The 21,750-nt window shown below is 27.8% G+C and overlaps 3 protein-coding genes across 4 annotated transcripts; 1 reads left to right on the top strand and 2 right to left on the bottom strand.

The window, feature by feature from the left end:
* Nucleotides 1-2,405: 2,405 nt before the first annotated feature.
* On the bottom strand, nt 2,406-9,799 carry LOC103579806 (conserved uncharacterized protein family 3). Its single transcript, XM_008561339.3, has 8 exons — nt 9,664-9,799; nt 8,812-9,601; nt 7,796-7,946; nt 7,174-7,311; nt 5,511-5,734; nt 4,548-4,753; nt 3,025-3,534; nt 2,406-2,879 (listed from the first exon to the last, which is right to left on the bottom strand). The coding sequence occupies exons 2-8, from the start codon at nt 9,550-9,552 to the stop codon at nt 2,507-2,509; spliced, it is 2,343 nt and encodes a 780-aa protein (XP_008559561.1). The 5' UTR covers nt 9,553-9,601; nt 9,664-9,799; the 3' UTR covers nt 2,406-2,506.
* Nucleotides 9,800-16,013: 6,214 nt separating this feature from the next.
* Nucleotides 16,014-19,741, top strand: LOC103579805 (trimeric intracellular cation channel type 1B.1). The gene is made up of 6 exons (XM_008561338.3): nt 16,014-16,331; nt 17,344-17,596; nt 17,666-17,754; nt 17,829-17,916; nt 17,988-18,108; nt 18,810-19,741. The coding sequence occupies exons 1-6, from the start codon at nt 16,211-16,213 to the stop codon at nt 18,963-18,965; spliced, it is 828 nt and encodes a 275-aa protein (XP_008559560.1). The 5' UTR covers nt 16,014-16,210; the 3' UTR covers nt 18,966-19,741.
* A 101-nt stretch (nt 19,742-19,842) lies between these two features.
* LOC103579888 (activator of basal transcription 1) lies at nt 19,843-21,723 on the bottom strand. 2 transcript variants are annotated; one of them, XM_053739896.1, is made up of 4 exons: nt 21,652-21,714; nt 21,376-21,555; nt 20,885-21,092; nt 19,843-20,216 (listed from the first exon to the last, which is right to left on the bottom strand). In XM_053739896.1, exons 2-4 carry the CDS (start codon nt 21,455-21,457, stop codon nt 19,925-19,927), a joined length of 582 nt encoding a protein of 193 aa, XP_053595871.1. In that variant the 5' UTR covers nt 21,458-21,555; nt 21,652-21,714; the 3' UTR covers nt 19,843-19,924. The 2 variants fall into 2 exon arrangements, with proteins under 2 accessions (XP_053595871.1, XP_008559678.2); XM_008561456.2 differs by having other exon boundaries at nt 21,376-21,723.
* Nucleotides 21,724-21,750: the final 27 nt, after the last annotated feature.

The raw sequence follows: 21,750 nt of genomic DNA, 5'->3' as shown, positions 1-21,750 counted from the left end.
AACTTGAACAAACTTATGAACAAGTAGATTTATCAAGAAATGATAAGACACCTTTACTGTAAAGCGTTCAATTTCCTACAAAAATGCATATTAGTTTATTTATTTATTATCTATAGATCTGTTAATAAGTTAGAAAAACTCAAAGCTTAAAAAAAAAAATTTCTTATGTTATTTAAATGGGAAATCAAATTTTTCGATGAGCTAGATCGAGATAAAAATTTTTTTCTTGCGCGAAAATTTTTCGTTTGTAGTGAACTATGATTTTTTTCCACATGCATTTTTGTGTACTAAATAAATAAAATAGCAGTTCTGTGTAATCAATAAATCATCTAGTATATTAAATAGTACTAATATATTTTTGGAAGCATGATCTGGTGGATCAGACTAAAATTAATGAATTCGAGAAAAAATAGCTTGGGGTCAAGTCGATGATAAGTCATTTATTTTTCCAGCTCATTACTTCATTAACGCAATAGATAAGTTATATATAAAGTAAAAATGACGCACAGTCAGTGCGTCTTTATCCGTCTATCATGACGTCTTAACTTATTTGTTGAACATTATAGCAGCCAGTATCTGGAAAACCAGTTGAACCCTCTAGCTACTCATCAACTCCACCTATAAAACCACTCAATTGTCCGGAAATATATTAAATATGATAATAAACGTACGTGATAAAAAATTTATTAAATAATAGCCGTCGTTTTCACTAAAATCATCTCCCCCCTCTGCACCCCCATTAATAAATTCTTTTAGCACTGTGGAAAAGTCTTACATCACCAATCGTCCACGTATTCAACTATCCCTTCAATTGAATTATATACTATGCCTACAATAAAATCTTAGCATTAACCTTATTAATAATAACAAGCAACCTGCAGTCACTACGTGACTGTCTGAATATCACTACTAAAATTATAAAATACACAGAAGAAAAGAACATTTAACTGCAAAAAATTTTTTACTTGCGATGCGAAATTTTATGCATTATGAATTAAATACAAAAATTTTCTTGGGGCGAGAAAAGATTTTTTTGGGCAAAAAATAATTTCTTACGTCAAGAAATTTTATCTAGTTTTAAATAAATTTTTGTTTTCAATTCACAATGCGAAAAATTTCTTGGGGTAATTAAAAATCTTCCTTAGGTGACTGAAGATTTTTTGCGTCAATGAATTTTTATTTTCTGTTTGCTCTTTTGGCTTTGATAAGTTTCCTAAAACCAAAAGAGAGTATAAAAAAATATGTTGTTTTGGAATTAGTAACACGATATAAATAATATGGCTATATATTCAGTGACATTCAATCATATTTAGTGACAGAATAGTTAACATTAATTTGTTTAAACAAAATAAATACGATCGTCTTTTTCTCCGCGTAATTTAAATGTAATTCGAATGATATAGATAAATCAATTTATCTCAATGCTTGGCAATATTAAAGAAAGAGCTTAATTTATGAAAAGGCGCAAATTCAAGGCAAGACCTTTCTAACGATACCAAATTTAATAACATTAACCAATTCTATCATATAGATATGGCGGAAACAAAATTTTCCTTATTCTCTTAATAATATAGATAATAATAATAGCTAATTAATAATTAGCAATTATTATTATTATTATCCCAGCAGACGTTTTCCTTCTTAAGTCAGCTGGTCTGATGTCCGCGACTCAGGGGAATATTTTTGCCTGCGAAGATGGTGTAATCAACACTCTGGAATACTGTGCTAAAGTGCACCAGATGCAGCTACCCTACACATTGTGTAGGGTCTGAAAGCAACATCCTGAGACACTTATGCATTTCTTGTCAGGATGTTCTGTGCTGGTGCGTAATGCATCTATACAGTCATACTGCTGCTCTGCGAGTACTTTATTATCACCTTAGACATATGCACGGTATCCATAAAACACCAATGCTGCCTTATCTGCCAGGAAATATTCTGCAAGTTGTTGAGAATGACCATTGCCGTATTTATTGGAACGTGGCATTTGCAACAACTCGGAAGATTGACCATAGCAAGCCTGATATTGTGCTCTTCGATAAAACCACTCGTGACATTTATGTTATTAAGTTCTCAGCACCTGCTGAGCAAAAGACCATGGTTAAAGAAGAGCACAAACACCAGATATATCAAATTCTCCTGTTTGAAAATGACAACCTTTATCCAGGCTACCGTGTCAAACTTGTTGTACTCATTGTTGGTGCCCTAGGAGGAATGAAACAGTCATTTGTGTCTCCACTAGCGAGAACACCATGCTGACCATCTTGTTCATGGAGCAGCGCAGCAATAACGACTTGGCGCTCAGGTGAGGCCCTTGGTAGAGTCGGACTACCGGGGATAAACTCCTGAGCATTAAAAACAAACATAAATAATAATAATAATAATAATAATAGTAATAATAGTAATTAAACTTCTATCTCTCTTTATTCACAATCAAATTTAAAATTTCGTTACATTATACACGAAATCGATTTATAATATTATAACATAAAAATTTTACATTGAATTAAAAAGAATTATATTCATCGTAGTCGTTTGTTTTCTTCTCTTCTTCCTTTCCTAGTTTTTCAACTATTTCAGTGACTTTAGCATTTACATCAATGTCATAATCAATATAATCTACATGATTAAGAGTGAAGACTTTTGGTGCAATGAATCCGCCGTAACCTTTAGCAGCACGATGAGTGAGACCAATTCCACCAAGTGCTACACCAGATTTTATAATAGCGGGTCGCGAGTCAAAGTATGGGACTGTCGATTGTCCGAAATCTTTTTTATAACTTGTCGGTTGGAATGTTACACGTTCATTCGCACTTGAATCAATTTCATTGTTTACTCCTTTTAATGGATTATCTTTATCAGACATATCTAATTCCTCCCTGAAAAGTAATTTTATTACGTGTGAAAAAAATCTTTCAAAATTCCTCCAAATCATCAGCAGAAGCAACTCCTGCCCATTATTTTCAATACCACCAGTCCTTTATACTATTAAAATTAGCATCTACGAAATAAATATATATATACCTTTGCCATCTATATCTTGTGTTCTTGTTCGCGTCGACATGTTTTGCATTCATCCACTTCCATGGTCCGGCAACATCATTTTTACAATAATCACTAGTGTAATCATTTCCAAGAAGTAGTTTGCCCTCATAATAATCAAATCGCGTAGTATGGATTTCTAATTGTATTGGACTTAAATTCGACCCGTTTCTTGTATTTGGATGTTCAGGGCTGAACTTGACTCCGGTAACGATGTAATCCTTTTCAACCGTAATGTCATCAATATTTAACTGTGCACGATTGTAACTCAAGTATGTGTAATCTTGGTTATGAATAAGCGTTTCCTGCATTGTGCCATTTGACCAAACCAACTCTATTTCCCCATCGTCGGAATTTATTTGAGAGAATTTTCCAAGTGGAACCCATTCCAGAGTACTTGTATTTATACGACCTTCATTTAGTAGTGCACCTTGTTGGATCTGTATGTGAACAACATTATCCTTCTTGCGGAGTCGAACGTTCGTGACAACCCTAATTGTAAAAAAGTAATTGAATTAGTCGGTACATCGATTTATTTTAATTATAAAATTAGTCATATAGCCGCAATTATCAACTAGCTGTCGATTTAACATCTTACCCAATAATACCAATAGAAATAAACAAATTCATCTGGTATATTTTAATTCTAATTTAAAAAGAAGAGATCAGTTTTAATGGACTAGAATTTTATCCCCATATTTATTATTCTGATTTTAATTGATTGTACAAACGAAAATTCTAGATTTTTAACTTCCCGCTAAGAAAATTATTAATTTTCAAAAATTCAGGAAGTTATTGGTTTCACCCCGATTTTCGAAAATCGAGTTTCCATTAGATGTCGACGTTTTGAGGTTCTAGGAAGCTATTCTGACTATTTTCAGAAGGATGTCAGAGTGTGTGTGTGTGTGTGTGTGTGTGTGTGTGTGTGTGTGTGTATGAATGTAAACTTTTAATATCTTTTTAATGAACTGACCGATTAACATGTTTGAGGTGGCAATCAAAAGAGCTTGTCGGCCGTCAACTTTTCTGTAAATTTCAAATCGATCGATCAAATAGATTCTAAGATTCCCGAATTTTTGAAAATTTTCAATTTTTTAGCGGGAATTTAAAGATTAACGTACTCATGCAAGAGACAATTAATTAAAATCAGAACATGATTTTTTTAAAGAAATTGATGTTTAAATGCAAATAACTAAAGAGCATATCGGAATTTCGAAAAATTTTCAAAGGATAATTTGTAGGAAATGAAATGATGTACAATAAAAATCTTATGACATTTTTTTACAAGCTTCATAGTTTCGTCACAAAAGTAAAATAATATCCAAATTTATTGTAGCTCAAACTAATACCATAACCTTGCAAATCAATTGATTTCCATTAAAATGAGTACCCCCCATTGCTATATTTCGATTTCAAAAATTTTAAATGAATTTGAAAATTTGAATTATACTATTGAAATAATTACATGCTAAATACAAAGAAATAATAATAATAGTATATCATACTTATTATTTTTAATGTCAGAACATTGTGGTCGCAAACTGATAGTTCGTGTTGCTTGTGTTCTTGGTCCTTCTTCTGAACATTGACATATTAAATTTTGACATTCAGAGTAGACTAATGTATCGATATAACGTCCACGGCAATCTTGTATTTTTATGAGACCAGTTTCTTCACTTATCCATTCATATCGTCGCCCAGTTCCTATTCTCTGTTGACATATAAATTTGAATTTATCACTCCAATTACTGTTATTATTGTTATTTTTTGTAAGTGAATTCAATGTTATAATAGAAAAGAACCGAGACAGAATAATGATGATTTAGTCCGAGAATAAAACCCAGGTCGTTTGATATTGCGTCAACTGCTCTAAGTTAAGGTAATCTTAACTATACCTCTGAGTTAACCAATCATATAGGTTATCCTTTTTTAAATTTTTCTTCTATTACTCATTGAATTCCTTTGCCTTGATTTTTATTTTTGTACTAGTACGTTTTGCATTGCGCATGCTCATGATATTGTTATTATTATATTTTTGGCATAGATAATTTATTAATACATTTATTATTAAATTCTCTATGAATATAATATATATATTTGTGACGGTCTTTGTGATTTCTAATATAAATAAAAATAAGACACCGTAAATTTAATAATAAAAGGTCATCTATGCCAAAAATATAATAACAACATTATTAATATTATTATTTGTTTGTTTAAGTGCTCAGGAGGTTATCCTCGGTAGTCTGACTTTACCGAGGTCCGCTCCTGAACGCCATGCGTTATTGCTGCGATGCTACATCAACAATATGATTAAGAAGCGCAGCAGGCCAAATTATATTATTTAAGTACACAGAGGGATCAATCGGAAAACAATAATTTATTTTTTGATTATTTTCCGATTAAATCCGATTGAAAAGATTTTAATCGTGTTTAAACGGAAATTAATTACAAAACATAGAACTTACAGATTCACAAAATGACATAGGATTGGCATTGGTACAATTGTGTAATCTTCCATTACATTTATATTTCGGTGTATAAGTTTTTATGAAAGCTGACGGCGAGCTGAGATGACTTATATCTACATTTTCCAAATTAAGGTTTTTTGGAATGATGCAGTTTTCGTCGAGCTGTTTGGCATTTAGGTAGTAGAGTCCAAAAAGCGAATCCAAGCGGAAACAATTGTCGTCTTAAAAAAAAATGAATATCATAAAATATATACCTATTCGAGAACAGTTTTAAGTTTTTCATCATTCATGCGATATAAGTGCTATCATAGCGCACGCTCTTTTGTTCGCCAAGTAACTGTTTGTCCATTCAACTGTTTCCACGATATTATTTGTGTGCGTTATACGATTATCTGCGTGCGACAAGTGAATGTAAGTGCGTCAAGTAAATTTATACGCATAATGATAACTGAATCGTTTAATTGAGAAACCCCATATAAGTCAAGAATACAAAATTTTTCAGGAAATACAAAAAAAATTTTTCTGGAAAAATTTACCATTGAAATAGTATATAAATAATTGAAGAGAATAATGTTTGTGACTCTGAAAAAGACTGATAAAATGAAGTTTATAATATGTATTTAATTTCTGAAACTCAGAAATTACAAAAAATAATAATTTATTTAAGTATTTTAATTAGTCTTTTTTTCCCCAAAAAAAAAAACGTGAATTTTAAATAAAAAGGAAAAAATTATTTCTGTAAAACTAAAACTGCATATGTTTATTTGAAAAACCCCATAAGTCGTTGATTTATGGGGTTTCTCAATAAAATAAAATTTGTGTCATCCCGTTAATTGTTTTTTAAAAACTAATTTGATGGATATTTTTATTAATTTCTATGGGAGGACATTCATAGAACCCAAAAATGCAAAAAACCCAATTTCGAAAAAACATGACTTATGGGGTTTCTCAAATAAACGATTCAACTATCTATTGCTCTAGAAAAAATCTGTAAACCGGTTTACTCTGTAGGCGTACTCCGAAAATTCCCGCTGTTTTCGAGCTTAAGGAGCTCAAAAACATAAAACATTATTGTCATTACATTTTCGGCTCTTTGAGCTCAACAATACATTAGAGTAAATTGGTATTTTCGAGTTTTCAAGTTCGAAAAGAGTTATGTTTCGCATTCATTTTTAAAAATTTTAGGATTTTGAAATAATCAAAAAGAATCGTTTTTCAAAGTTTTGCTCATGATTATGCTCAAATATTGAATATTTTTAGACAGAAATTAATAGGAACGATTTACACGGATAGTTACATGAGCTTTGAATTAAACCAGCGTTAATATATGAAACATCCGGAAAAAATGTCAGATGATATTGTTTTAACTAACGAAACGATTGCGGTCGTAAAACACTATAAAGATAACGGATCGATATAAGTTTTGGAACATACTCTGAATTACATTATGCGATATCTGGAAAAATGGAGTAAATCGTTGTTTTTTTATATTTTATCGCCGATATCTTTAAAACTAAGAGTTGTTAGAGATAGTTGTATTTAATTGTTGAAATTATGGGTTCAATCCCAGCACTGGGCAGTTTAATCATGACTGATATCGTCTCAGATTTTAAAACTTCTTATTTAAAGATAATTTTTAAAAACTGTCATCAAAATTTACCTATAATATGTTTTTGTTGATCACAGCGATAAATTTCAGCCGATGATTTTTCCGTGGCTTTTTTCATTGCTTGTAAGTATCCTTTTATATGGTTCAATGTATATCTCACAGCGGTTTCCAATTCTCCGGTGTAACTTACTACAATGATAACAATAAAATAAAACATTATTTCAATACAAAGTTAAAAAAATTAGAAGAAAAAAAATGTAGTTCAGAAAATCCAAAAGTGCACACATCGTATGCATTTGGCCTAGTTTTCACAATAGTTTTATTTTTAAAAATTTCTTAGAGAAAATTTATTGCTATTATTTTTTCACATTGAAAAGAATATTTTTGAGCTAAAAAAATATTGTGTTCTATAAATTGCTTACAGTTTAATATTCAGAATAAATAAGGAAAAACAAAGTTATAATTAGAAATAAAAAAAAAAAAAAACAAAAGAGTGAAAAAAAAAATATTTCTTAAGTAATAATATTAAAAAAAAGGGTTTTATGTTGTGGAATTGTAGGTTTTAAGCTTTTATCAATTATAACTAAGTAACAAAAGTAACGGCAAAATATTTCAATAGGGCAGCCAAAATGGAAGATACATTTTTTTAAAGATTGATAAATAGTATATTTACCTGTATAGTTAGATTGTATTTGTTTATAATGATAAGCATACACAGTCATAATGAATCCACGTATTTCACTGGCAGCTACAAGGTTATAAATTATTTTTATATGATCTTGGAATGATAATTGCAAATCACATTTTTCACCAAATTCCAAGTACTGCAATGATAATTAAATTATTCTTGTTAGAAAATTTGTGAATTATTTAAGATAATTGTTATTAGTTTAAGGTAACTTAAAATGGCTGACTCCTGAAGAAATTAAAATGGCCGACTATTGACGAAATATAACCTCTGGATTCATAAATGCGAGATTTTGACAATTTTTAAATTTTATTTAATATTTATTCTATGGATTTTAGCGGGTGAAATATAAACCAGGCTGAAAAGTTTGATGGTTTCATTCGAAGTTAATTAGATTTATAGATGGCGTACTCGAGCTTTTGGCGTCTAAATATTTTACTTCTTTTACGACTAATGACATTTAGTTGAGGGACTGACGTTTTAAATAATCGGTATATATTTACAAATCATTACTGTTGTTTACATTTGTTAACGAATTAAATTTGTTGTTTAAGCAGTTGTTAATCCTGGTAATAATAATTTACGATTTAATAATAAAAGACGGATCGTTAGTTGCGAAAAAAATATTTTAATAATTACCCTGGTGAAAATTTTTCGCACTTCTGTCTTAAAAACTCAGTTCTAGAGTTCTAAAGACTTTTTTAGAGTTCCAAAGACTTTTTAAGACAGAAGTCCGGAAAATTTCCACCAGGGTAGTATTGTGTTGTTTTTCTGGTCGCCAAAACAATTACCAGACACGAGATATTTAATATTTTTTCAAACAAATATAAATATAAATGCAATAATGGGCCTCGTATTTGCATGAGTAAACGGTTTAATTTTTATTCAGATTTTAATTCAAAGTATTACGTCGAATTGCAAACTACTAAAATTATATAAAGCTATCCCATTTTGAGTGATCTATAAATTACTAAATAAATATATCACTGTCGAATACTCGCCTGTTCATTTTGAGTGACAAAGACAAGTAAACTAGAAAAAATAGTCGTAGAATCTTTCTCCGCAGTAAACATACTATACATATGATCAAGAGTATGTTTCAAACTAAAGGCGTTGTCACTTGTAATAACATTGATGATGTTGTCTACTGTACTTGATAGAAGCGGCTTTTGCAGATTAAGACAATCCAAAAATAGATTAAACCATTGGTCAATTCTCGTAATAGATTGACTCAACTTTATCATCCCTGCATTCATATACTGCTTATTTAATAATCTCTTTGCCAACGATTTTAGTAATTCATTCATTTTTGAAGAAATAGCCGACGGAATTACTGCTAATTGGTTTATAATATAATCCATCTTATGCAATACGTTTGTCAATTTGTTGTCTATACGGACACTACTTTCAATTAGATCGCCAACATTTCTGTTAATAACTCCAACATTGTTGTGTAGTGCATCTGCATTGTCGTTTATTTCTGAAACTGAACTATTGAGCTGATTTAGAGTATTGAATTTGTTTTTAGAAGCCTCAACTATTTGTGCGTTATCTTGAATTACTGAGGGAATTGACACGTTCTGTGGTTCGCTAAACAATTTAATAGAGTCACTGATTCCAGAATATAAATCTGTAGCTACATCTACGCAGCCCATCATTGTGTTTAGACTTGGGAATCCAGCGTGTGCTTGATGGTGATTCGCGACCAGGAATACCATCAATAAAAATGGTAATTTGCCCATTTTTATTTTTCGTAATTCAGTTTATTTGTTAAATTGTGTAGATGTTTATCTGTAATAAATTATTATAAATTATTTATTGTTATTGTTACTGAAATTGTTAAATAGACGTACCTGAGAATGAGAATAAGAATGATAATACGTGGCAGAAACGTATAAACAGTGATTGGACACAATGACCAATGCGAGTTTATATATTTCAATAATTATTGAGACCATTCAACACACACTTAAACTACTCGTTAATCACTCACAGGATGATAAGCCATCAGTCATTATAAAAACTAATAATAATAATGATAGTAATTATAGTTATTGGAGAACAAAGGAGACAGCGTAGCAAATAAGTGCGTCATACATATCAACTTCTAAACTATAAAAATTTTCTAATTACGTATTGTTTAATTCTTAAATTAATATATATATATATATATATATATATATATATATATATATATATATATATATGTATATGTATATATCCTCCTGGATCTTGACGTCCCGTATAGGGAACAACTTTACTAGCATTGGCAACTAGCCGCTGTTTGCTGAACCATAAAAATAATTATTGCTACAGTTTTAAAATAATGGCTTTAAAAACTATAAATTAGAAAAAATATAAAATATGTTTTTTGTTCCTTATAAGGTCTATAAATATTAGGGTGATTAAAAATATAACAATTTTTTTTTCTTCTCGAAGACAGGTAAAAAAGTTTCATTTAGATATAAAAAGACGCCTGTAAAAATTAAAGCTCTTAAGATTAACATTAAGAGGCTCCGTATTGCACTTTTCTATTTTCCATAAGAATAACATGGAAAAATTTTTTTTTGCGTCTTCTGATTTTTATAACTAGCTAACGATGCATCATAGGAAAAATCAAAAAGCATATTTTTATAGGGAATTGAATGCTCTATAAAAAAAAATCTCTTCATTTTTTGATAAATCCATTTTTTTGAAAAATTGTTTGAGGTTGAAGTTGAATTAATATTAAATTTTGAGATCTTTTTACATTTCCGGCGAAACTACCAGACTTATCACATAATATTATAAGACCTTTTTTGTAGATGTTTTTATTTCCTACAAATTATTACTTATAAAGTTTTTTCGAATTTCGCATTGTTTTCTACTTATTTTCATTTATTGTCAAGCTCTTAAAAAAAATAGTCTTCTGATCGATTTTAAGAGCTTGACAATATTGTGCGGAATTAAAAAAAACTATATTAAAGATTATTTCTAGGGAATTAAATTGTCTACAAAAAAGATTCTACGTCATTTTGTGTTAAGTCTGACAGTTTCGCTGGAAAAATAAAAAAATCTCAAAAGACTATAAATTTGAGCTCAGGCACAAATAACTATTGAACAGATGGGTTTATCAAAAATGATATGAGATTCTTTTTGTAGAGTTTTTAATTCCCTACAAAAATATGGCCTAAACTTATCTGTACAATGAGCCATTGCCGAGGAATAAAATTCCAAACTTAAAATTTTTTTTCCCATGTTATTTAAATGGGAAATCAATATCACGAAGAGGCACCTCTTGATATTAATATTAAGAGTTCAAACTTTATTAGAATGTTTTTTTCATCATCTTGAACGATATCGCCACGGTAACTCAAAAAAAGAAAATTAGATTTTTTTTTGCCCACCCTAATATATATATTTATATATACATATTTAAATAGATAAAAATCTAAAAATGAAATTTTAAAGTTATAAAATATGAGAAAAATATGCTAAAAATTCTCGCGGTAGGTTTCAGCAGAGGTTTTATTTTCATATATATATGTAATATTCTATGGCATCGGTGAATTTTATTCAGAAACTCTGTGTGCCCGGAAAAGAAATTTTATTTTTAGCCAAATCGGTTGGATTAGTTTTGAGAAATAAGTTTAGGAAATTTATTTTCCCACCCGGAAATTAATTTCACTTAAATTTTGAACTTAAAGGACCTTCATATTTAAATGATACCTATGTATTCCTTTCTGAAGTTTAATGTATACCCCACTGAAAAAAAGGTTTTTTTTTTGCGCATGAAAAATTTTTCATAAAATACGGACCAAATGCAGAGAGAAGTTGAAAATAAGACGAAATACGTCGTTCCTGCCTTGGTTTCTGCAACTCAAGTCCACGGTTAATTCTCTTAATTTAAATTGAAAAATTCGCTATCTCTATAATTAGTTGAAAAGAAAAATAAGAGAATGGCAATCTTATGATATTGATAAATTATCTAGTATATTTAGAAGTACTAATACATTTTTTGAAGCAAAATCTGGTTGATCAGACTGAAAATAATGAATTTGAGAAAAAATACCTTAGCGTCAAGTCGATAATAAATCCTTAAATTTTTCAGCTCATTATTTTAATGAACGTAGCAGACAAGTTATAATTAAAGTTGAAATGACGTACAGTCAGAGCGTCCTTGTCCGTCTAATGACGTCTTAACTTATTTATTAACCATGATATCAGTCAGTATTTCGACAACCTCTTAAACCCTCTGGCTACTCAAGAACCACCCAATCGCTTGGAAATATATTAAATATGATAATGTACGTACGTGATTAAAAATTTGTTGAATAACAACCGTCGTTTCCACTGAAATCTTACCCTCCCCCTCCCTCTTAGAATTATTTGCTTAATAATGATAATAATAATAATAATAATAATTATTATTATTATTATTATTATTATCATTATTTATCATTATTTTTGTTATCATCATTATTAGTTAGCGTCACAATGCTGTTCTGCGAGTACTTTATTACCACCTTAAACATATACACGGTATCAATGAAACACCAATGCTGCCTTATCTGCCAGGAAATATTCTGCAAGTTGTTGAGAATGACCATTGCCGTATTTATTGGAACGTGGCATTTGCAACAACTCGGAAGATTGACCATAACAAGCCTGATATTGTGCTCTTCAATAAAACCACTCGTGACATTTATGTTATTAAGTTCTCAGCACTTGCTGAGTAAAAGATCACGGTTAAAGAAGAGCACAAACACCAGATATATCAGGATCTCCAGTTTTAAATTGGCAACCTTTATCCAGGCTACCGTGTCAAACTTGTCGTACTCACCCGAGTCAAAATTAAAAAGGTGATTTGAGCCTTAAAATCCTACATGAGGGTAAGGAGGTTCAAATCATCTTTTTAGAATATGAAGATCCACGCATTAAAAAGGTGATGTGAACCTAAACGTGGTAACTTTGTCCGCTTTTACCAAGTTTAGGTTCAAATCATCTTTTTAAAAAGGTAAAATAAGCCTCGAGACCCTAAATTTATAGATCGAGAAAAACTCTCATCGGATTGCGTACAATTGGTAAAGAAATAAAGGAAAAGGGGACCAATAATGAGAAATGGCCACCATGATCGAAAAAAATTTGAATTTTAAAAATCCAAAAAATATTTTCTTAGTAATAAATGTTTGGTTGTGAGTTAAAAAATAATAAAATACAAGTAGGCATTCGAATAGAATAGTACTGTCATTCGAAATTCGAATTGAATAATTAGAGCCTTTGACTTATTAGTATATGATTAATTAATTATTTTATGTGATAAATAAATACGAATGATGTATCGGGTGACGGAAACTGCCAAAGAAATTGAAAAAAACCGCTGAAAAATAATCTGCTGCTGCCGGGATTTGAAACCAAGACCTAACGAATATGTAGCACAACCACTGCCGCACTGCTACTCAGACGCTCACGATCAGCTGGAAATATCTTTATGTATTTAGAATGGAGATATTATTATAACAATAATATCATGCTAAAGAATTGAGCTCATTCGAAGTTACAGATTAAAAATATGATAGGCCTTGGAGGGTTAAAACATCTTTTTGAAATGGTGATTAAATCCTCCATGCGCTTTGTTTAGGGTATTGAGGACTTGAATAGCATTTTAAAATATATAGTAGGCCATAGAGGGTTAAAATACCATTTTAAAAAGGTGATTTACTCCTCCATACCCTACTTTTAGGACATCGAGGACTTGAATAACATATTACATTCAGCGGAAAATCCAACATCAAAAGAACTGAGGCTTTGGAGGCTCAAACTACTATTTTAGTTTCGACTCGGGGCATTGTTGGTGTCCCAGGAGGGATGAAACGGTACCCGTTCGCAAAAAATATATATCCGGGATATATTCGGGCAAATCTGAATATATGTCGCATATATGAGACATATATTCAATTTTTCCCGTATATATCCTGGATGTATACTTTTTGCGTACGAGGATTTTCTATATGCACCGGCTAGAGTACCAACTTGTTCATCGCAAGTTGAGTTACTGGCATTTCGGATGCAGAAGGCTGTAATCGTCAGATTCCTCCGTTTACTTAGGCAATGAAACTTGGTCTGTTACGCATGCTGAACATCTTGTTGATAGAGCAGCGTAGCAATAACAATTGGTGCTCAGGTGCCGTCCACGGTATACTGTGAAAATTATCCATTAAAAATTACTATGGGCGCATGTTACAGGTGAATTATAACGAACTTGTCCACAATTTAAAAATGCAACTAATAAAAAATCATTTTTCATTGATAAATTTTTATCAGGGACTACAGTAAATTCCGATATACAACAATTTAATAAATATCAAAACAAATTTTTTACTATAAAAAAGAATTAAAATTATTAGTGTAACCTGTGACTTTTACTAAAGTACCTCAGTAAAATTTATTACAGATTAAAATTAACCCTGGAATTTAATTTTATTTCACAATGTTCCCATAGTAAAATGAAACGAATCGAACTATAGTCAGTTAGATCTGATTCTAAATTATTATGGTACATTTTAAATTTTCAAATATACCCATATTAAACGTATGCGCGTTAGTTGCGACGCGGGATTTTCTAGTGTAGTGTATTTTGTCGTGAGTGCATAACCAAACTGAATTTTATGAAATGAATATTTAAATTATAAAAATGTAAATATTAGTTATTATTTATCCCTATTATATAATTAAATCTGTTATAAATCTAAATATATTTGTATTAAAAAATGTTTTTGAATTCTCAAAATGTTTTTAAATTTCAGATGTACCTCAAAATTTATTATGAATCTGATTTTTACAGCACACTTAATTTTTAATTATTATTTCAGTTATATTATATTAAAACTTTAGTTATAGTAATTAAATGCAAAGCATATGTTTAAAAAAAAAAAAAAAATCTAGTCTAATAGAATTTAAATAGGTTTCGACATTTCATATTTTATTTTTTGTAATAACTTGAATTATATGTAATAAAATAAATTAAAAAATAAAAAAATCTCACTGTTAAAAAAAAAAATTTACAGCTCAGGTTAAAGATATATTATTCGATCAGGGAACTAGTACCTGATCATTCATGTATTTGTAGATCTATATTTACTAAATTTTACTAAATAAATAAATAAATACATAAATATAGATATTCAAATACATGAAGTAATTGAGTATTAGCTCTCTGATTGGATACTAGGTCTTTTACCTTAACTGTAAATTTTTTTTTACAGAGAGAATTATTATTTTTTAAATTGCCGCCGTAACTTTGCTTTAGTGCGCATGTTAATTTTTAAATTGGCGCCTTAATTCATATTTTACTATGGTACCTTCTACTTTTTAGCTCCCTCAAGTTGGCGTGGGGAATTCAATTTTTGGCAAATTTTTTCTAGCAATTCGTTTGTTTGTTGATTGTTCGTTAAAGTTTACTATAAATAATTGTTTGTCCATTTTTTATTTTTTTTTTTTAAATAAATTTTTAAAAATTTATTTGAAGTTTGCGGTGACTATACTCATTTTCTATTCTTTTTTTTTCTTTCATTCATCTTGATTTGTTTGTTAATACTCCACCAAAAATAGCGTTTGTTCGTTTGTTTTTATATTTATAATTAGTTAATAAAATTTGTATTATTCTTGTTTATCTAATAGTAGTGTTGCGCATGCGCAATAGTCTGTTCTAGGTTTACAATTTTTTATTGTTTTCTTTATTATTTATGTTTTAATTAAATGAGTAATTTTATCAAGTAATTACACAATAAATTTAATTTACAAAATTGAAAACCTAGAGTTGACTTTTGCGCATGCGCAAAACTACCATCTGAACAACGGGCATAATTAAAATTTTAATAATTAATTATAAATATAAAAACAATCGAACGAACCCTTTTTTTGTGTTATATTAACAAACAAATCAAGATAAATTGAAAAAAAACTAAAAGGGATCGAAAATGAGTATAGTCACCGCTAACTTCAAATAAGCTTTTAAAAATTTATTTTAAAAAAAATAAAAAACGAACAAATAATTATTTATAGCGAACATTGACGAACAAATGACGAACAAACAAATAACTAAAAAAAATTTACCAAAAATTAAATTCCCCCCGCGAACTTAAGGGAGCTGTACGATATACATTGTATGTCTAGTCGTACATAATTATACATATATATAACGATAAAAATATACGCAATTGTTTGTGTGTGTATGAAGCCTCTCAGTCTCAGTATAAGAGACAGTATACGACTGCAGTCGGATCATTAACAGTTCGGCTAAATTATAATAATAAAATTGTCTAGTTTTTAAATTTATTTATATATTTATTTGTTACTGACATAAAATTTATATTTTAAAAAAAACTAAATTATATATTAATATTGTAATTTTTCGTAATTATGGATCCCGAGGCATTTTTAGATTTGGCCAATCAGGTCATTAAATTAAAAATGTTTCCGTATTTCGATATCGCACATAGTGTATTGTGTGCGCTGCACGTCAGAGAGGATTTAGGACCCGGTAAGTTAATGCCTACCCGACCAGCTAATTCTATATTTAAAACTTCCCAGATTATATTTTTTATTACTATACTATCTATACTTATCTATTATTTTATTTATTTTTAAAAAATTTTTTTTTCATTTATAAACTTTTATTATTTTATTTTATTTTTTTTAAATTATTCAGATCATTAAGTTTTACGCTTAATTAAATTTCATTTAATTAAATATAAACAAATTAGTAACGATTTTGAATTACTTCAATTATTTATTTAAAATTTTAAATTTTAATTTTTGTCTTAATTTTTGTAGAGTTGAAAAAAAAAATTAGTAATTTTAAATTTAAATAATTTCTGATTTGAAAAATTAGTTGCGTTTTTTTTTAAATTATTTAGTTTAAAATTTTTAATTTTTTTTGTAATTAAAGTTTTAATATTTATAGATATGTAACTATTTAAATTTTGGCTTGCGCTCTTATCTATTTTTGTAATATTTTATCCTTGATATTTTTTTTTTGAATTGAGAAAAAAATATAATTTTTATATATATTATATAAATTTATTATACTTTAGATTATTTTTTATATAATTTTGTATTATAACTCATAAATAATTGAATTAACTCAAAAATTACTAAAAATAAATCTTGTAGATAATTTAGTTCTCTAAATATTTGTATTCATATATTTTTTATATATTTTTAATACACAACCCAGGATTTGTATTTTAAATTTCAAAACTTCAGATTCTAAAGCCAGATATTTTATTTAAAAAAATTTTTATCTGTAAATCAAAATTCCGGCCGAATTATAAAAGATACATAAAAAATATATGAGAACAAATTTGTAGAGAATAAAATTATCTAAAAATAAGTCCTTATCAATTTTAACATAAACTTTATCAATAACGAGTTATTATCACTTAAACTACAGATTATAATCTTAGAAAAGTCTAATTTTAATTTATAAAAACAATTAATATTTATTATTATGATATTTGTACGTCTATATTTTTTTTTTTAATAAAAATTAGGGGCACAAGCATTTTCACGTAAACATCCGATATCATGTTGGCTGTCAACAATGCTAGTTGTATTTGCCGGTGGTATGTTATGCAATGGATTATTAGGTGAGCCAATATTGGCCCCATTGAAAAATACACCCCAAGTATTTGTTGCAACAGTTGTATGGTATGTGATATTTTATACGCCCTTCGATATTGGTTACAAAATTGCTAAATTTTTACCTGTTAAAATTTTATTCTCTGCAATGAAAGAAATATACAGGTAAATTACACTGGTTATTAATATTCAAATATATACATGTATTTATAATAATATTTTTAATATTTGAAGATGTAAAAAAGTTTACGATGGTGTTACACACGCCGGAAAATTATATCCAAGTGCGTATCTTATTATGATACTTATTGGTACACTTAAAGGTAAATAAATATACTAATTAATTACCTACTCAATTAATTATTAGTTAAAGTAATTATTTAATTAATTATTTTAGGTAATGGTGCTGGATTTACAAAATTATTTGAACGCCTTATTCGAGGTGTTTGGACACCGACTGCAATGGAATTTATGCAACCTAGTTTGTATGTATTTTAGATTTAATCAATTGATTAGTTAATTAATGAATTCATATATTTATAATTTTATTTAACAGCCCAACTAAAGCATGTATGGTTGCATCTATAATATTTGTCTTAGACAAAAAGACTGATTTAATATCCGCGCCACATGCTCTTGTATACTTTGGTATTGTTATATTCTTTATATACTTCAAGGTAATTATTATATATTTATTTATTCATTTATATATATATATATATATATATATATATATATATATATATATATATATATATATATATATATATATATATATGAGATGGAAAAATATTATAATATATTATTTTATGACATTTATATTGATATTAATGAACATTTTGAATTTTAAATTAAATTAATAGACCCGGGATTACCCAGAAATTCGAGCCTATCCCTGATCAAAAACTCCGATTTTGAATCTGATTACAACTCAATCGAATTTCTGATTAATTTCCAATCAGATCCATTCGGTCTTATGATTGAATTTAATTTTTATAATCGGAGTTTTTTATCAGCGATCATGAGACGATTTCATAAATTGCAACTAAGCATTAGATAAAAAAAAAAGTTTATTAAATTCATATATTTTTCACCTGAAAAATTTCTTAATGATATAAATTAAATAGAATTCAATTTAAGCGTTCATACTACAGATTTGTTTTTTAAAATAATTTTTCGATAAAGCGAAAAAAAAGTTGCCTGAAAGGAACGTTGAATTCTTTTCGGAACTTAAAATTTATACATAATTATAATTAATCAGTTTAAGATCCAATAATTCTAAATAAATAAATATAATATAATATAATTATAATATTTTTCCATTATAATTAAATCTATAATATTATTTAAAATAATAATAATAATAATTTTTTATTAGTTATCATCAATTCTACTGGGTATCCATGATCCGTTTGTACCATTTGAGAACCTTATCTGCCAAATATTTTTTGGCGGACTAATGGATCGTTTTACAAAATTATTTGGACGCGGACAAGTCAAAGATGAAAAAGCTGATGCCAAAAAAAATAACTAATTTATTAATTTTTTTTCTTTTTTTTTTTTTTCCATTATTTATATTCATTCATATACACACACATCTTAATCTTCCTCTTCGCCTTCCGTTTTTTAAAATTAATCATAAATTTCACAACCGGATTCAAAAATTGATTCTAGGAACTTTTAAATTATGTTATTTTTTTTAATTTTAATATGCCGACGAAGTTTTATTCGATTTATAATAATAATAGTTTAATCAAAATCTAGTCATACTTCTAGTCACTTTTAAATATTTCAGGTAATTGACGTAATTAAATTAATCTTAACACTAATAATAATAATAATAATAATAATAATAATAATAATAATAATAATAATATATAAATTGCTCATTAAAAAAAATTATGATATAAAAATGAAATTTTTACAAGGATATTTTTATACCAATAATATGGTTCGATCATAATAAATATCAAATAAAAATTATAAGTAGCATTAAATAATTAAAAAAAAATGTCCATTGTTTAATTAATAAATTAATTTTAAAAAAAATAAAATTTTTGAAAAATAATTAATTGATGTAAATTTTGTGTGCGTGTGTGCAGCATGATAAAATTCACTTTTATTAATGCTTCTTATCATTTCTTCTGTTTCTACAAATCTTACTTTAACGAAACGTTCGGCTTATCAAGGAATTTCAATTCAGAGATTACGTTCATCAGAACAGACATTATACATCCATCATGTTTTTCATTCCTACGTTTCTTCGAACGTAACTTTTATGTCGTTCGTTTATTCATACGTGTCGTTTTACACCCTTTTACTTACTTTTGATACAAGTGTGCGTTTCATGTAACCTCCGTTAGGTACATAAAATTTGATACTTGTAGAAGCGATACAATTAATTTAATTAGTAATGATTAATAATGAACTATTTATTATACAAAATTATTTTTCAACAGATAAATTACATAGATAAAATTAAAAATAAATACATTAAAATATTGATTGAAGAAATTCTTTACGACTTTCATTTTCATCAGCAGAAGATTTCAATTTATTCTTTTTCTGTCGTATTTCCATATCTGTTTCACGTTGTTTTATTTCAGGAATAACGAACTCAGTTGTTTCACCTTTTTGTTCTTTTAGTTTCAATTTCTTACTACGATCAAGATTGTAAGCGAAGAATGTACTTTCACGTTTAGCTTGAGATATTTCTGTGCGCAAACGTTGCTTGTGTACAGCTTTTTCGTAAGCTAACCGCTCACTTAAATGGATCCATTTAAATCTGAAATTTATTTTATTAATAATGTTATTTTTAAAAATAGAAACTATTAGAATAAATTTATAAATTAATGTTTCGAAGGTTTAATCGTTTGTTTAAAATTTGAATCGATTTGTCAAATTTTTTTTATTTCATGAAAAATCGATATTTAATTTTGTATTGACAAAAAAAAATTGAAAAAGCGATTTATTAAATTTCTAATCGATTGATCGATTTTTATAAAAATTAAGTTATTAATTAAAAAAAAAAAAAGTCAATTTATAAAAATTTATGATTCCCGGTCATAATATCCTACGATTATAATTCTCGATAATAATCCAGGACAAAAATATCATAAAAAAGAAAATCTGACGAATATTGATGTTTTATCACCTTGATTAAAAAACAATTAGAAATGATTCAAAACAATTCAATTTTAATACTATATAAATATACATTCATCATTAAGTAAATCATTTTGTTTAATCAGGGCAAACTTATACTAATTTGCTGAATTCTTTGCAAAAATCTGTGACAATAATCGAGGTTTTATCAGGACTTTTTATATGGGATATTTTTGTAAGGATCAAGTTGATAGAATTTTACTATTTGGTACTTTTTTGTCTCGGATATTTTGTCGGTTACCAAAATTTATTTACTTATATAGATATATATTTAAATAATAAAATTACCTTGATAAATACTTAATATTCCAAAGTATATCATAAAATCTACTTCCTTTTCTCGTAGCGATTGGCTGCTTGTTAAGTTTCTCAGCAACAAATTTGGCAATTTTTTTACTTTCAAACTCAACCCAACCTTCGGAAAACATTCGAGGCCCTCTTTTATTTTTATTTTTCTTTGTTTGTTTTATTTCAATAACTTTACTCTTTGTTGGTTCTGCAAAGAAAAAATAAACATTTTATTACATAAATATAAATTTTAAAAATCTATCAACGCTTCAAATTAATTCAAACTAAAACTGACAGACATTCAAAATATTTATATATTTTTAAAGAAATAAATGAATTTCAAAATAAGAACCATTTTTAAAAAGCCGCATTAATGTTTAATTTATTTAAATAAAAATTTTAAAATCTCCATTGTCTCTATGCTACTGGAGTTCGGCTGTCAAAAATAAATTAAAAATATATAAACAATATAAAATATATAACAAACTTACTTTCACTGTTAGCTAATTGTAAATAAACACGATCGATTTTTCCATAAACTGATAACATTTCACGTAAAATAGTACAATTCATATATTTTGGTATTTGTGATATATAAACAATACCACGTTTATATTTTTTTTTTCTTTTATCATCAGTTTTTTTTTCTTCTTCATTCAAATCATCGCTTACTGAAAAATTAACACTTTTTTCATCTTCTGAATTATCATTTTCCATTTTTTATATTTATTTTTATAAAAATATATATAAATATACAAATATATAACCTCTAAAAATATTTTAATTCAACGAGTGAAATATCTGGGTCGTTACCGTAATTACAAAATTACACGCAAGTACAAACTTTATAAATATATAAATATATG

Source organism: Microplitis demolitor, chromosome 6, assembly GCF_026212275.2.
Source record: "Microplitis demolitor isolate Queensland-Clemson2020A chromosome 6, iyMicDemo2.1a, whole genome shotgun sequence".
In the NCBI taxonomy this organism is placed as follows: Eukaryota; Metazoa; Arthropoda; class Insecta; order Hymenoptera; family Braconidae; genus Microplitis; species Microplitis demolitor.
Note: the sequence above shows the minus strand (reverse complement) of the source record. Positions and strands in the feature narration are given on the sequence as shown.

Excerpts from the sequence above, each read along its gene's own strand:
- LOC103579806 (XM_008561339.3), bottom strand. The coding sequence starts at position 9,552 with ATGGGCAAATTACCATTTTTATTGATGGTATTCCTGGTCGCGAATCAC. Across the intron at positions 5,735-7,173 it reads TCAACAAAAACATATTATAG|ACGACAATTGTTTCCGCTTG; the intron begins GTAAATTTTGAT and ends TTTTTTTTTAAG. Across the intron at positions 4,754-5,510 it reads CTATGTCATTTTGTGAATCT|AGAATAGGAACTGGGCGACG; the intron begins GTAAGTTCTATG and ends ATATGTCAACAG.
- LOC103579888 (XM_008561456.2), bottom strand. The coding sequence starts at position 21,601 with ATGGAAAATGATAATTCAGAAGATGAAAAAAGTGTTAATTTTTCAGTA. Across the intron at positions 21,093-21,375 it reads ACAATTAGCTAACAGTGAAA|AACCAACAAAGAGTAAAGTT; the intron begins GTAAGTTTGTTA and ends TTTTCTTTGCAG. Across the intron at positions 20,217-20,884 it reads AATATTAAGTATTTATCAAG|ATTTAAATGGATCCATTTAA; the intron begins GTAATTTTATTA and ends AATAAATTTCAG.
- LOC103579805 (XM_008561338.3), top strand. The coding sequence starts at position 16,211 with ATGGATCCCGAGGCATTTTTAGATTTGGCCAATCAGGTCATTAAATTA. Across the intron at positions 17,917-17,987 it reads GAATTTATGCAACCTAGTTT|CCCAACTAAAGCATGTATGG; the intron begins GTATGTATTTTA and ends TTTATTTAACAG. Across the intron at positions 18,109-18,809 it reads TATTCTTTATATACTTCAAG|TTATCATCAATTCTACTGGG; the intron begins GTAATTATTATA and ends ATTTTTTATTAG.